Source organism: Bactrocera neohumeralis, chromosome 3 (genome assembly GCF_024586455.1).
Source record: "Bactrocera neohumeralis isolate Rockhampton chromosome 3, APGP_CSIRO_Bneo_wtdbg2-racon-allhic-juicebox.fasta_v2, whole genome shotgun sequence".
Taxonomy (NCBI): domain Eukaryota; kingdom Metazoa; phylum Arthropoda; class Insecta; order Diptera; family Tephritidae; genus Bactrocera; species Bactrocera neohumeralis.
Genome location: NC_065920.1, coordinates 74,600,333 through 74,614,799, shown reverse-complemented (window position 1 = coordinate 74,614,799; position 14,467 = coordinate 74,600,333). Strand labels below are relative to the sequence as shown.

Here is a 14,467-nt window from a genome sequence, read left to right as displayed (position 1 = left end):
GCTGTACTCGCTAGCCAACGGCTACGTCCCAACCAAAAAAATTCTTCGCAGGTTTGTGAACTGATAAGGAACCGCCAGCAGAGATTTTGATTTGCAGCGATCTAGATTGTCAGGAATACAATCAAGGTAGTAGAAGATTTCCGAGTGTCTATGCCCGGTGCCCATCATATACTTAGCTTACCTAAATGTAATAGCAGTCTTCGCCGCCTAGCACCTACCAGCTATGTTTACGAAGTGTAGAATGACATTGAGTGCAATTGTTGGGATTGTCCTTAGTGTATCACAGTAATAGTGTATCTTCATGTAAATGAAATCATATCAGTTTTATTGGATTTGTCCAAGAATTTTCCATTTTACCAAAAGAGCTTACCGTCTGCCTAGGTAAACTGACAGCCCAGTTTCTCAGGTTCCTTCTAATGGTGGTTCACCTTAAGGATCCAGAGCAAAGGGAAAATAATTCTCATTTTGTAAGGTGTCCTTTTTTACTTTCCGATCCGCTAAGTTGAAAAATCGAACAAATACGCTCCTGTTAGGACTCGAATAACAGTGCGCTGGGGACTAACATCCATTCATTAATTCATTCAGATGTCTTTAATATGTGCCTATATACTGACAAGTTGATCAAATCTGAACCCGATAGACAAGAAACTAATTTTAACACTTTTTACTACAAATCTTAATTAATATAACTTCCTAATCCTTCAAAATAAACTCTTAATCCTTTCAGTGATTTTCGGCTTTTCGGTTTCTGTTCATTTTGGAGCGCCATTGGTTGAATTGTCGAAGTCATATTCATAAACTGACGTTTCGTTACCAGTAATGATGCATTTGTGTAATAAAAGGTTCTACTCTATGCTGTTTTTGCAAAACATTCAAGTCTCTAGGTGCTAGTGTAGCTTCATACCCAAAATATTAACCAAAATGTGTAAAGTGTCGATCCACAAGTATTGCTATGATTCTCTGCTTTCTCTCTGATGCCAATAAGGTGATTTTCAAGCACTACCTCTTTAACTTTTCGATGTTATCATCATTATCAGAGGTGAAGAAACGACTCGCATGAGGCAATTTTTCTTGGACTTCGCGACCTTCACTGAACGCTTTGTATTCAATCTCACGCCAATTGATATATATACATAAAACTTCACACGTACATAAAAAATATTGTAAAATTCTTGAATTCTTTACGCCGTTTGAGCGTGCCGGGTCTAATTTGATCAGTCTATAGTTACATATGGACCGTATTTTCCGGATTTCAAATCTAATCATATTAGTATCACCAAAAGATGAACATCTTTTAGTTAGCTTAGCTTCATTAGGATATGTCAATCAAATTGATCAATATTTCTCCATAAAATCTAAATCTATTCAGTTCCGTTCCAAACCCTTAGATTCACCTGTTCTCAAAAAATGCGATCATAAAGCCAAGCAAATATTAATAACAAGTTTATGAAAGTTGTCAAATCCCTTACAGTCGATTAAAACCTACGTCAATTTACTTCTCATCAAGGATTCATACCATTATAGTTATTGGCAGAAAATACTAATCTGCCTACTGTAAACATTAAATCTTTCTGCAAGTTCTGAAAATTCACTCATATAACAAAATTGACTCCTTAGTACAAAGAAGTAGAATCAGGTGTCTCCAAAACTGTCTATTAAAAAATAGGTGCAACCAAAATTTATCAAATTCTCAACATTTTTAAATTCTTTTTCCATTTGGTACAAAGAGAGGCGACTTCGAGAATCCATATTTTGTAGTTCTAAAAAATGAGAAGGATCCGCTTTCGGAATCAATCGAATATCTCATTGAAAATGCCACAAAAGTTTTAAACAAATGTCTCATCTAATTTTTATTAAATTCGTAAATATATTTTATTCAGGCAAGAAATATAAACTATCTAGTAACTAATTACTTTTGAAACGAGTGCAAAATTGGACCAGTTAGTATAAATCGAGCTGTTAGTACACTTCCATCCGGATCGAGAAAAGTTCTGACATACTCGCCTTTATTGGCCCGCAAATCAGGCACCGATAAGCCGCATTTGATCAAAAATTCCGCGATAGGGCTTCTGACCCTGATCAAGTTCGGATCACCAGCAGCCAAGGTCTTTGTGACGACCGGTTGTACCGGATGTATGAGTAAAGGATTTAAAGTGACGGCATTTTCATTATCTTCATCTTGCGGCTCCAAGGGCTCACGGTCGCGTACCAATGGTCGCGCAGTGGTAGTTGTGGTGACAGCAGCCACCACCGAACCAGCGGAGAAAGGTGTGAAGTCGACGCCAAAATGGCTAGCACTCTGATGTTTAGGTGGCAGCGGGACGCGGAAACCCGACGGTACACCATAAGGACGCCAGTTGTTTGTATCTTCAGGGTATGTGGCGCCACGTTTGGGTTCATCGAAAGAGGAAGGTGCAAGCGTGTTGCCGCGATTTATGCGATATGTAGTGGTCACCGTACGACCGTCGGGTTCAACGCGAGTCTTTGTTATTGTTTGTCCATTCGCGTTGGCAATGTCTTCAGGTGTTATGCCGGCACGTTGTAACATATCCAACATTTTGGGATCTAAATCGGCTGCTGTTGGCATCTGATTGCCATGGATGGTTTTCGTAATCGTCTGTACTTTTCTTTGCTCATAACGATCGGTATCCGTATCTGGAACCGAACTGGGTGGTATATTATCCACCCGCAGTGTTTTAATGGGTTTTGGTTGTTCACCGGCTGCGTTGGGTGTGAGTGGTTGTAGGAATTGTTCATGTAACTGCTTGTTGGGATTCAGTAAAGCTATGGGTGGTAAGTCCTGAACATTGATAGTCTTTATGATTTTAGGTGTGGTTGAAGTTGTCGTGCTGGGTGTAACTGGCTCTGGTTGGGTCTTCGGGCTAGGATTGTATTGTTCTCTGAGAAAATCTTCTAAATTTGGTACATTACGCACTGTCGTAGATGCCTCTTCTACCGGTCGGGGTTGTGTATTTGTCGAAGTTTTTACCGTTTTACGTTTCCACTCATTTGGAGCGGTCGTTAAAGTCGTATTATCCTTATAGGTGTTTGTGTTCGAAACCGTGTTTGTCGGCCCAACCGGTGAAGGATAAGCCTTATCGTATGCATCAAAAAGATCCTCCTCATCATCATCAAAACTGTTCATTGTAGGCAGCCCAGGTGGATTGAAGGGATCGTCTTGATCACGCGTCGGCCAAGCTGGTTGAAATCGTGGTGGCTGGTAGAACGTTGGCTGTTGCTCAGCCGGTTGTGGTGATTGCGGTGGTGTTGGTACGTACGGTTGACCTGCAGGATAAGGCTGCAACGGCGCGCGAAATATTGGACGCTGCGCCGGTTCATCATTGTCCTCAGACCATTCCCAATCCGCGATTTTATTCGGTTGCTCTTTCGCTTGCTTCTCGCGCTGCTTTTGGAAAATTTCTTCAAAACGGCGATCCACATCGTCCATATCAATATCATCCACTATCTTGCATACAATGCTGCCGTCTGGCTCCAGCGTATATGTGATCGTCTGCTTACGTCCATTTTCGAAGCTTGTACGCTTCACGGGATGTCGCGTGTTTAGTAGCTGGCGCACGGCTAGCAGTTCCAGTTGTCTTGCCTGCTTGGCTTGCTCCAACAGTTGCGCCGGGCTGGCGTTCCTACCGTCAATGCGTATGGTTCTGGTACGTGGCTGGATACGCAATGTCACGCCTTGTCGTGTGAATGTATGGAAGCCATCGGCATCCACATCTCCATTGGCGTTGGGATACGCATAATCTTCAGCCCTCCTGCCTTGTCTTGTAATGCCGGCAGCTACCAACTGCAAAATGTTTATGCGATTTGTGAAAAATGTTAACGTCGAAGAATCTAATTTTTATAAATATTTCATGTTTAATTGTTTCTTCCTTACCTGTAGCAGCAGCAGTGCCCAAATTATTTGAATGAACTTATTTTTACTCCACATATTTGTTGTGCTCACGGCGAGCTCTAAGCAGAAACTGTTCGTTTCGCATAATAAATGTCGCAAAATACCCGTTAGTAAATATGTTTATTTACATTATATTTAAGCTAATAATAATCTGAAATTTGCTATTCACTCATTAGGTTTACTCAAAACGGCGATAAGAGTTTTACATATAAGTCTTGATTCGACTGAATCGGGGTTATCACTTGTTTGGGGTCAACTCATCATCTCACTATAGTGGCGGCGTAGATTAGAATAGGTAGTCGTAGTAGGTAGTACATAGATCAATAGGGGAGCGCGGGGAATTAAATTATGGACTTGTTGTAGCAAAGCTGACCAACGAAGAGCTTGATCTAAATTTTTTCTAAAAAAATTGTAACCAATGTTTGGTCGACATAATCGCCCAGCACAGTAGGTCATTTGGACAAGTATGGATAGGTTACAAACCATGTTTGCTATAGTGGATAAAGCGCAACCTCAGAGACAGCGTACAGTGCGCACCGAAGACAATATTTCTGCTTTGGGGCAGAATATTCAAGAATACCCAAAAATTAGGCCATCCGCAGGGCTTACAAAATCCAACTCATTTAAGAATTGAAGCTGAACAACCAGCAAACATGTCGTCGGTTCGATAAAAAGTACCAACACGAGATGGCCACCGATCCGGATTTTCACGAAAAATTATGTTCAGTGATGAAACTCCTTTTTGATTGAATCATATTGAGTTTAGAGTGATAATGATGGGTATGCTATATGCGCATAGAGAATCATTGGTCCTTCTTATTCTTTGCTGGTATTGTCACCGCTTACGCGGTTATATGGGGTTAACAACAGCGCGCAAGTAAGTCCATTCGTTGAACTATGTCAATGTCGTCGTATATCTCATACAGCTCATCATTCCATCGAATGCGATATTCGCCGTGGCTTTCGCAGAATCTTTCGCCTTTCTCTCGAAAACTCGCAACGTCGGCTCATCAGTTGTTGTCATCGTCCAAGCCTCTGCACCATATAGCAGGCCGCGAATTATGAGTGACTTATTTAGTTTGGTCTTTGTTCGTCGAGAGAGAACTTGCCTACTCAGTCCAAAATAGCACCTGTTGGCAAGAGTTATCCTGCGTTGGATTTCCAGGCTGACATTGTTGGTGGTATTTATACTGGTTCCTAATTAGACGAAATTATCTACAACTTCAAAGTTATGACTGTCAACAGTGACATGCGAGCTTAGTCGGGAGTACGACGACTGTTTGTTTGTTGACAGGAGATATCTCGTCTTGCCCTCGTTCATCTTGCCCATTTGCTTCGCTTCCGTATCCATTCTGAAGAACGCACACCTAACGGCGCGGTTGTTGAAGCCAATGATACCAATGTAATCGGCGTACGCCAATGGTTGTAGACTCTTAGAGAAGATAGTACCCTCCCTATTTAATTCTGTCACATTAAGTCTAGAGAAAGTAGATTTCCAATTCTTTTTGAAATGATTTGTTTCGAAACATAAATATTTTCAAGCAACTTTTGCTCTGGCTTTCTGTTTAAAATTACAGTTGCCTCTCAAATACCTCTAAATCTATGCCACTGTCATTCGCTTTTTATTAAATAATACACAAATTGCCGGAAATCGTGAATCTATGACTAAGAAAAAAAATCCCTAGCATTTATTTTCATTCTTTGTTTTCATACGTTTGTTTACTTACTTTTAATTGCCGAAAAAATATTATTTACCGCATGAAATCTAATTTTTTAGTATCTCTTCTCTATTTCTTTTTCTACGCACACATATGCGTGTACGAACGCTAAACTTACTCGAATTCTTTCTCGGAGTTTGACGAAAAAGTCGTGTGGCTCTCTATCTGTACGCTATAAAGCACCATTTTACAGAAACTATTTATGAACTTAGGCTTCTTTTGTTTACGAATTAGTTCGATTTTATAATAAAGTTACTATATACAGCCTAAGCCTGAGTCGAGGTAACAAGTCTAAGTTTTTACCACAAAAATCTCTATTTGTTTCGAATTACATATAACTCACCTAAGACGATAATTTTAAAAACTAGTGCGAACGTTAATGACCTTTTCAAATATGATTTATGTCTAAGCATATTGTATTTAATCAGATGCTTATAAACACAGGAAAATTTATAAATGTATATATATTTACATATATTTCTAGAAAATATAAATATAAACATTATATCAATGTGGTGTAAATGAATTCGCCGGCTACTCGCCGCTTATCAGTTGAGGTGAGTTAGAGGTCAACTAATTATGCATTTACGGGTGCTAGATAGGGTTTTGGTACCGTGTGGTTGGTTGAAGCGAGTTTAGGGATTAGTCTGTCTGGTGTTGCGGAATTATCAGAATATTGCTTGCAACTTTTAGAAATTATTGTTTAATATATAAAAACTAACTTTATGGACATCTGATTATATATGGTTCATATAAGCGCTTTAAACGCATCTAAATAGATGCTAATTATAGTAAAAATAAGGAGCAGTTCATTTATATAGATATGAGGGAAGAAGAGTAAAATCGTTATGGAAATTATTTCTTTTTCTTCTTTATTGGCGTAGACACCGCCTGCCTGGTAATAGTCGAGTTTCCAACAGCGCGCCAGTCGTTTCTACTTTTCGCAGTTTGGCGCCAATTCGAGATACCAATTGCAGCCAGGTTCTTCTCCACCTGATCTCCGCAACAGAGTGGAGGTCTTCCCCTTCTTCCTTCCCGGCGGGTACTGCATCGAATACTTTCAGAGCTGGAGCGTTTTCATCCATTCGAAAATTGAAATTGTTTACAAATATTCAGGAAATCCGCTATGGTCGCTAGCAGTCTTCGATTGGCAACTTCCAAGTTCGCTTTGTTTGCGCTCTGCTTAAAATAATATAATAACGGCAATAAATATATGATATATTTACAGAAAATACTAAAGGAGAGAGTTTGTGAACTTTTTTATTAAGTATTGTTTTTGTGTGTGTATGCTACATATCCGTTCGATTCGCCACTCTTCAATTCTTGCACGTTCTAGGTCAGATCTAAGATAAATATAATTCGATATTTTGAATGATTATGGCAATCGATATGAGCTAATTTATATAAGTACAAAGTAAATGCATATATGAATGAAATTGGCCAAAAATTTAGGGAGATTCCAGTATTAATCTTGTTACTTTAAAAGCATTTTTTAAATATCAAATGAGGTTATGTTAAATTATATATACTACATACAGCATAAGGAACGCCAACAAATGAGTTCTTTGTCCAAGATTGCTCTAAGAAAGAGCCGAGAAGATTTTTAGTTTTTAAGAGATTTTTCCCAACATCCTCTGAATGGTTGCTGTTGAAAGAAAACAATGCAATTTTCTCTGCTTCTGCTGGCGTTTCTACGCAGAACTCATTGTCTTTAAAACATCTCAATTTTAATTCATCAGTATAAGATTTTATTATTTAACATTAATGCTAGTAAGTTGAATTTGGATCAGTATGAGTAGAGCGTTCCATTGCAGTTCGGGGATTCAATAGAGAATTTCAGATGGTGTAAGATCTCTCATAACATTTGTTATCGGGAAAAGTTCAATAGGCTTTAGGCGAAGGTTGAGCCTGCCATGTATATCACCTTTGTTGAGTTAATAGAATCCTGAAGGCAGCAGTATTTCTTGATCAGAAAAAAGTCTGGAATGTAGAAATGAATTATTTTTTCGAACATAACTTTCTTAAGTTAACGCTTAATAGACACATGTGTACGGTTGAGTTTTCGGTGATACAATTGTTTTTAGAAATATGGCACAACCTCTTGTTTTAGAAAGCTTCGACTATATATCCCTCGACAACTATATCTTTCTCACTGTTATATGTTTATACAGTTATAAAGTTCTGATCTTTAGCTAAAAACATACCGATTATAGATGAAGTATACAAAATTGAAGTTTCAACAAGTTCGTTAATACTATTCTGACTATACACAGATGTCGCCGGAAAGTCTATGGCGGTGAAGGTTACTCAGATAATCTGGTTTTCTAACTGAACACGTGTCTGAACATTCAGAAATTTTCACACGCTTTGACCAATGCAAACACTGGCGACTTTTTCTTTGTCCACTTACCTGCGAGGGAGTAGGAGCTGGGGAGGGATAGGGGTAGAGAATTTCTAACCGTGCATTCAGAGTTGGGTAAAGAATGTCTCGTTATTGATGACAACGATGAATTAGCCATAAGACTACTTAGTATGGGTACCAGGACACAGCGGAAACACAGGTAACTGTAAATCTGACGACCTAACAAAAAACAAAAAAAAAAAACATCCTAGCCCCTCTATCAGTGGTACCTATTCCACTCTCCTCATGTGTTCTACTATTGGATAGATGGGATTTGGGGGAGCTTATCCAGCGCTGGGCTACTATCGCTTTATGTGCAATTTCCTTTTGATAGAATATCGATCTTAAGAGATCCAGTGAGCTCTTTCCCATCCGTGAAACAAGCCTCTCCCTAGTTATGGAAGCCATTGCCGTATCATCGTGCATGATGGAATAATCTTAAAGTGTGCTTGCTGCAGAAACAGCAGGAAATATCTCAACGCTTTGCTGACTTATATGATCAAATACATGAGTTCTGTTTTCTTGGCTTCAGAAAAGACTGCTTGTATATGTCCAAGTGCGATCTCACGAAGAGTCATCTATTAACCAGACCTATCATCGTTCCTCGGCAAACAATAAAAAAATAACTGAGAAGAACTTTTTAGTTAGTTTCTGTCGACTTTGGAAATAATAGCTGTTTTTGATTCGTCAAGAGTTGGAGGGTAGCGAACTGAATAGTGTAGAGCATATGCTCAAGCAAATGGGTAGCCTTTCGGTGTAACCTTTTGCTAACAAGTCTTCTGACTCATGCGCAGCTGTGTGATTCCATTTTATACTCTCGCAAAAAAGTTGCTAAGGAGAGTATTATAGTTTTGTTCACATAACGGTTGTTTGTAAGTCCTAAAACTAAAAGAGTCAGATATAGGCTTATATATACCAAAGTGATCAGGGTGACGAGTGGAGTTGAAATCCGGATGTCTGTCTGTCCGTCCGTCCGTCAAAATGGCGAAAACCGAAAGCCTATAAAGTGTCATAACTAAGCCATAAATAAAGATATTAAAGTGAAATTTGGCACAAAGGATCGCATTAGGGAGGGACATATTTGCATGTAATTTTTTTGGAAAAGTGGGCGTGGCCCCATCCCCTACTAAGTTTTTTGTACATATCTCGGAAACTACTATGGCTATGTCAACCAAACTCTACAGAGTCGTTTCCTTCAGGCATTTCTATATACAGTTTAAAAATGGAAGAAATCGGATAATAACCACGCCCACCTCCCATACAAAGGTTATGTTGAAAATCACTAAAAGTGCGTTAACCGACTAACAAAAAACGTCAGAAACAATAAATTTTACGGAAGAAATGGCAGAAAGAAAGCTGCACCCAGGCTTTTTTTAAAAATGGAAAATGGGCGTGGCGTCGCCTACTTATGGACCAAAAACCATATCTCAGGAACTACTTTACCGATTTCAATGAAATTCGGTATATAATATCTTCTTAACACCCTGATGACATGTATGAAATATGGGTGAAATCGGTTTACAACCACGCCTTCTTCCAATATAACGCTATTTTGAATCCCATCTGATGCCTTCTCTGTATAATATATACATTAGGAACCAATGATGATAGCGGAATAAAACTTTACACAAATACGGTATTTGAAAAACATGTAAATGACGGATAATGAAATCTCGATTATCCCTTTATCATGCGAGAGTATAAAATGTTCGGTGACACCCGAACTTAGTCCTTCCTTATGGACGAAAAACCAAATCTCAGGAACTACTAATCTAATTAATTTTACAGCAAAATAAAAAAATATGTAAGTGACGGATAATGAAATCTCGATTATCACTTTATCATGCGAGAGTTAAATGTTCGGTGACACCCGAACTTAGACCTTCCTTACCTGTTTAATGAAAAATTCTTCTTACTACACAAAAAAATGGTTTCGGGGATAACCCCTTTATTCGACGAAAATTTCTTCCCATCGAATATACTTTTGAGGTCTGAGAACAGGAAATAGTGACTGGGAACAAGATATAGAGAATACGCTGGATACGAAAGCAATTCGAAGTCCGATTCATGGACTTTCAATATAGTTTTCATTGACTTGTGACACGGTGTATTGTCTTGGTTAAACAGCGTTTTCTTTTCTTCAAATGTGGCCGTTTTTCGGCTTCTTACGTCCTTCAAACGGTCCAATAACGTTATGTAATAGTATCTCATGATGGTTCTTCATTTTTCACAGTAGTCAATAAAAATTACTCCCTGCGCCATATCCTTGCCAGCCTACTGTTGCGGGTTCATCGTGTGATCGTGTGCAGTCCACTCGAGTGACTGTCTATTGGAATTCGGAGTGAAATGAAAATGATACACGGCTCCGATTCCTCAGCTCATCTTTTTTTTGGTCAAAAGTGAGCTCGCTCGACACACACTTTGCACATCGCTTTCTCATACCTAAATTTTTGTGAAAGATATGATTTACACATTCAGTTGATATATTTAGAATGCCTAATATCTCGAATAGCTTCCCTCAAAGGCAATCTAAAATGATTTTTAGAACTTTTTTGAATTTATCGTCGGTAAAGCCTCTTTATGGCGTTCACTGCCTTTATCGTCGTCGGTGCCCATTTCGCTTTGTTGAAACTCAAAACGACACTTTGCAAATGTTGATTTCTTTGGTGCAGAGTCCAAATAATATTGACCAATCGACAGCTTGGCTTCAACAGAATTTTGTTCCACCCGAAATATCTTTTTATCCATTTTTTTCAGAACAACAAAAATTGCTTTACCCAAAATGACATACTTAATTCACAAACTAATAATCCGACAGCGTTTAAATTTATACATCCGGCTTCTTAAAGTAAGGGCTAACTAAAAATCATATGGATTTAACTCTAGTAGCGCCACGTATGTGTCAGCCGGGGAAACCTTCAACTGACCTGTTATGGTACAGGCATAAAAGCCTTTAAAATATTGTGTAGTCGAAAAAGTCTTTTCGTATTTTGTCAATAGATGTCGAATATACAAGTATAAATTTTCAGCATTTTTACATCAATTAAAATATTTCGTCCGTACGCTGTACTCAACAGTAGCACTTTTATTAAAATTATTATTATTATTTTTTTATAAAATTGCTAATAAAGCTGCTGTTCGCTCGCACATCAAACGTAAATTTGCTATCCATATAATAGTTTTTTCTAATTTAATAAATTTAAATTGCCAATTTCATATTATTTCAATCCTTAGTACAGTTTCCAAAAGCCGTCAGACCAACATTTTTTCCACCTGCACTATATACACATATACAACACATGGATACACACATGCAAGAGCTTGTGTTGTGATTAATTTTTTGTCGAGGACCCACACCCATCATTGCGTTTCTAATGGATATTTCTAAAATTTTTTAACTATTATTTCATAATTTATACCACTGCGAAAAAACTGGACCGAGTGGTGGCCTTTGACATGCACTATCACACAAACACACACACACACACACGACGCATACAACGAAAGACAACTCGATTGAAATGTAATTTCTATTTTATTTGTATATTTTATGGCGCACTTTTTTCTTATTTTTTATAGAAAATATATTTATTTTTTTTCATAACGATTTTGTTGACGCTTGTGCTTTGTGCCAGTTCGTTTGGTTTTCGGCTTGCACCGACCCACCCACATGCCGCTTTCCTGCCCGAATTTACGCGCCTAACCCACACTCGTTGGGTATTTTTTCTCGGCCTTGTTGTTTTTGTGGCGTTTTGGGTTTGATACCCGAAAAATAAAAAGAAATTGAAGCGAACTGTGCGCGCTGCCTTTTAGATCCCCGCACAAAAAGGAGGAAAAATACAATGTAAAACAAAGTTTATTTGGGACCATGGTAACGGCCACAAAACAAAAATTAGAGGAATAAGCTGAATTTTATTTTATATAAAAATCCTTGAAAAACGCAGCAACAAAAACAAGTTAGTGAAATTGCGAATTACAAAAACGGGGGTATGGAGTGCGGCATTAAAAGGGATGCAGGAAGTTGACGGGTAGCCAACAAATGCTCGGAAGTATGTATGTACTTGTATGGGTGTGTGTTGGCGGGGGGCGTTTGCGTGTATTTAGGTTTGGTCTTATATATCCCAGAGTACCTATCTGTTTGTATTTCTGAGGCCACGTTTTTTTTACACCGACCCCCCTGCGAACAGCGGCGGCTGGTTAGACCCGTCAAAGGTATGCTCGACCAAGTCGGCGGACACCCTGTGGAGTAGGGCAGTGCGATAAACTAGTAGCAGCGTTTGGCAAGGCAGGAAGGTGCATGGGAGAAGGCTCGAGTTGGCGACGCTGTGAAGGTTTGCAGTGCTACGGTCAGCTCGGAGATGGCGGAATGTCGGTTATCCGGACGCTATCTTCACAGACATTCGTTCGCTTTACTTTCTACTTTTTCGCATGTTTTTCGCTTTTTTTTCTGATGCTCATAATAATTTCCATAAAAATGTGCAAAGGCGCGCCAAAGCAACGAGCCAAGTGTGCAAACTAGAAAGGGAGCACCCGCACCAGTTAGTTGGAATGGGGTGGAGGGTGTTAAAAAAGGGTCTCAGCAGATATCATTCGCTTTTATCAGCAAGCAAATATGTGTGCTGGAGTGTAGAGGGAACGGTACGGTGTTGCAAAGGAAATAAGAGGCGTGAGTTCTATGCTTTTTGGTGTTTTTTTTGCGGGTATAACGGTATATGAGTGCCTTGGAAGGAACTTCGACGCCAGTGTAGACTACGAGCATGAATAGACGGCTGTGTGCTGGGCAACGCGTTGCGGCGGGGATGAGTGTGGCGGGAATGAAAAAGGCAGCGCCACTTTGGCATGAGCTCAGACAGTCATTGGGATATGTAACTGTCTGTTATCTCAAAAAGGATGCCAAGCAGCCGCGGATGTGAGTAACTTTGCTGGTGGGTGGGTGTGCGGAAAGAAAAAGGATTCGAAAATTTGTTTGTTACCGTTCCATTTTCATTTCATTTTTTTAATAATATTTTTTTTTTTATTTTTGCTTTATATCTTTCGCCCGACACTATGGCTGATCCACAAAAAGGTTGCTTGTGTGAAATACTTGTACTTTGCCAGTAAAGATGCTTTGCTTTGTTGGAGGAATGGATTCGGGCTCTAACCTCGCTAGGCAACGGGCATTCACGCGTGGTCGTGGAGTGCGGGGTTCTGAAGCAGACTCGCATTTTGTAGAATTGTGGAAGGAAAATAATTAAAAAAGCATAACAAACGGTGGTGGAGTGCGTCACAAAATTGAAATTCATTAGAATTCGAGATTAGCAGCGTGCCGGCCGTAAAGTGTGTTGGGTACTGAAGACATCGAGTGCATGAGTTGTGTTAATACAAAAAAAAATTTTAACTGTTGTAGCGAAGATTTCCATACAAGCACTTGATTCCAAGCATTCAGTTGGTATGACAGCCCTATGCTATAGTAGCATAACGTTTTCTTCTGAGTGTTAAAAATTTCGTGCCAAATTTAATATACCTGTTTAGGGCATTGAGTCGGCCACATATTTGTTGCAGCAGTTAATATCAACTTCAGCCAAAACACCTGGATCGTAGAAGATATGACAACCAAGGTGCTTCATCTCATCCATGCAACTTAACAATTGAGAGCATGCTATTCAAAAGACTTCTTACGTAACTGATACAGAGTCAGAAATATTTTGCTTGTAAAGCTCTCACGAGTTCCATAAATCTAGCGCCAGAACGCAGGAGGACACTGAAAAATACCAGCTCGTTTCCATTTTGAATTGATTTGAGTATGAATAGTCTTCCTTGCAAGCCTATTGGCTTTACAGTTTTCATGGATTTCGCTGTGGCTTAGTATCCAGCCAAGTCCAATATGGATGTACATTGGCGCTACTGCTAATGAAGCACTTCTAGACTAACTTTGAGCGCATAGTTAGAGATTTCAAGGCCTGTATTGTTGCTTTGCTACTAGAGTGAGATGCATTGAACTTATGCTGAGTAATATAGATGTGATCGCTCTCTCCTCTCTCTTATTCTCAATACAATTATCACTTTCTCTCTGTTACTACTAGTCAATGCTGAGCAGTTTTGGAGTTGCGTTTTAATAAACTGTTGTACCTTTAACGTTTTCCTCAAAGAGTTAGTAGTTACTATATATGTATATAGCACATTCTATAGAATCTGATGACTTGAAATCATAACTGATATATTTTACTTACAAAGTAAGTAATTTGTTTGCAAATTTACAAGGATTTGCAGATATTGAATATGTTTGGTCGACTCCGAGTGGCTGCAATAGTTATTCGATACCGAGTTATTCAACCAACTGAGACCGGAGATCTAAGGAGAGATCTTGGACTAGCGTATCACACTATTATGAGCCCGAAATTATTATTCACTTCTCTGCTTCCTGGAATGAGAAACCTTTTGATCTGTTCACCAACTGGA

The 14,467-nt window shown here is 39.1% G+C and overlaps 1 protein-coding gene across 1 annotated transcript; it reads right to left on the bottom strand.

Moving 5' to 3' along the window:
• Positions 1 to 1,824: 1,824 nt before the first annotated feature.
• Positions 1,825 to 4,011, bottom strand: LOC126752455 (proteoglycan 4-like). Its single transcript, XM_050463257.1, has 2 exons — positions 3,893 to 4,011; positions 1,825 to 3,802 (listed from the first exon to the last, which is right to left on the bottom strand). Exons 1-2 carry the CDS (start codon positions 3,944 to 3,946, stop codon positions 1,910 to 1,912), a joined length of 1,947 nt encoding a protein of 648 aa, XP_050319214.1. The 5' UTR covers positions 3,947 to 4,011; the 3' UTR covers positions 1,825 to 1,909.
• Between the last annotated feature and the right edge of the window lie 10,456 nt (positions 4,012 to 14,467).

Bases quoted from the DNA above. Each gene is read 5' to 3' on its own strand.
- LOC126752455 (XM_050463257.1), bottom strand. From the start codon at position 3,946: ATGTGGAGTAAAAATAAGTTCATTCAAATAATTTGGGCACTGCTGCTG. The intron at 3,803-3,892 runs GTAAGGAAGAAA...AACATTTTGCAG, and splicing joins GGGCACTGCTGCTGCTACAG to TTGGTAGCTGCCGGCATTAC.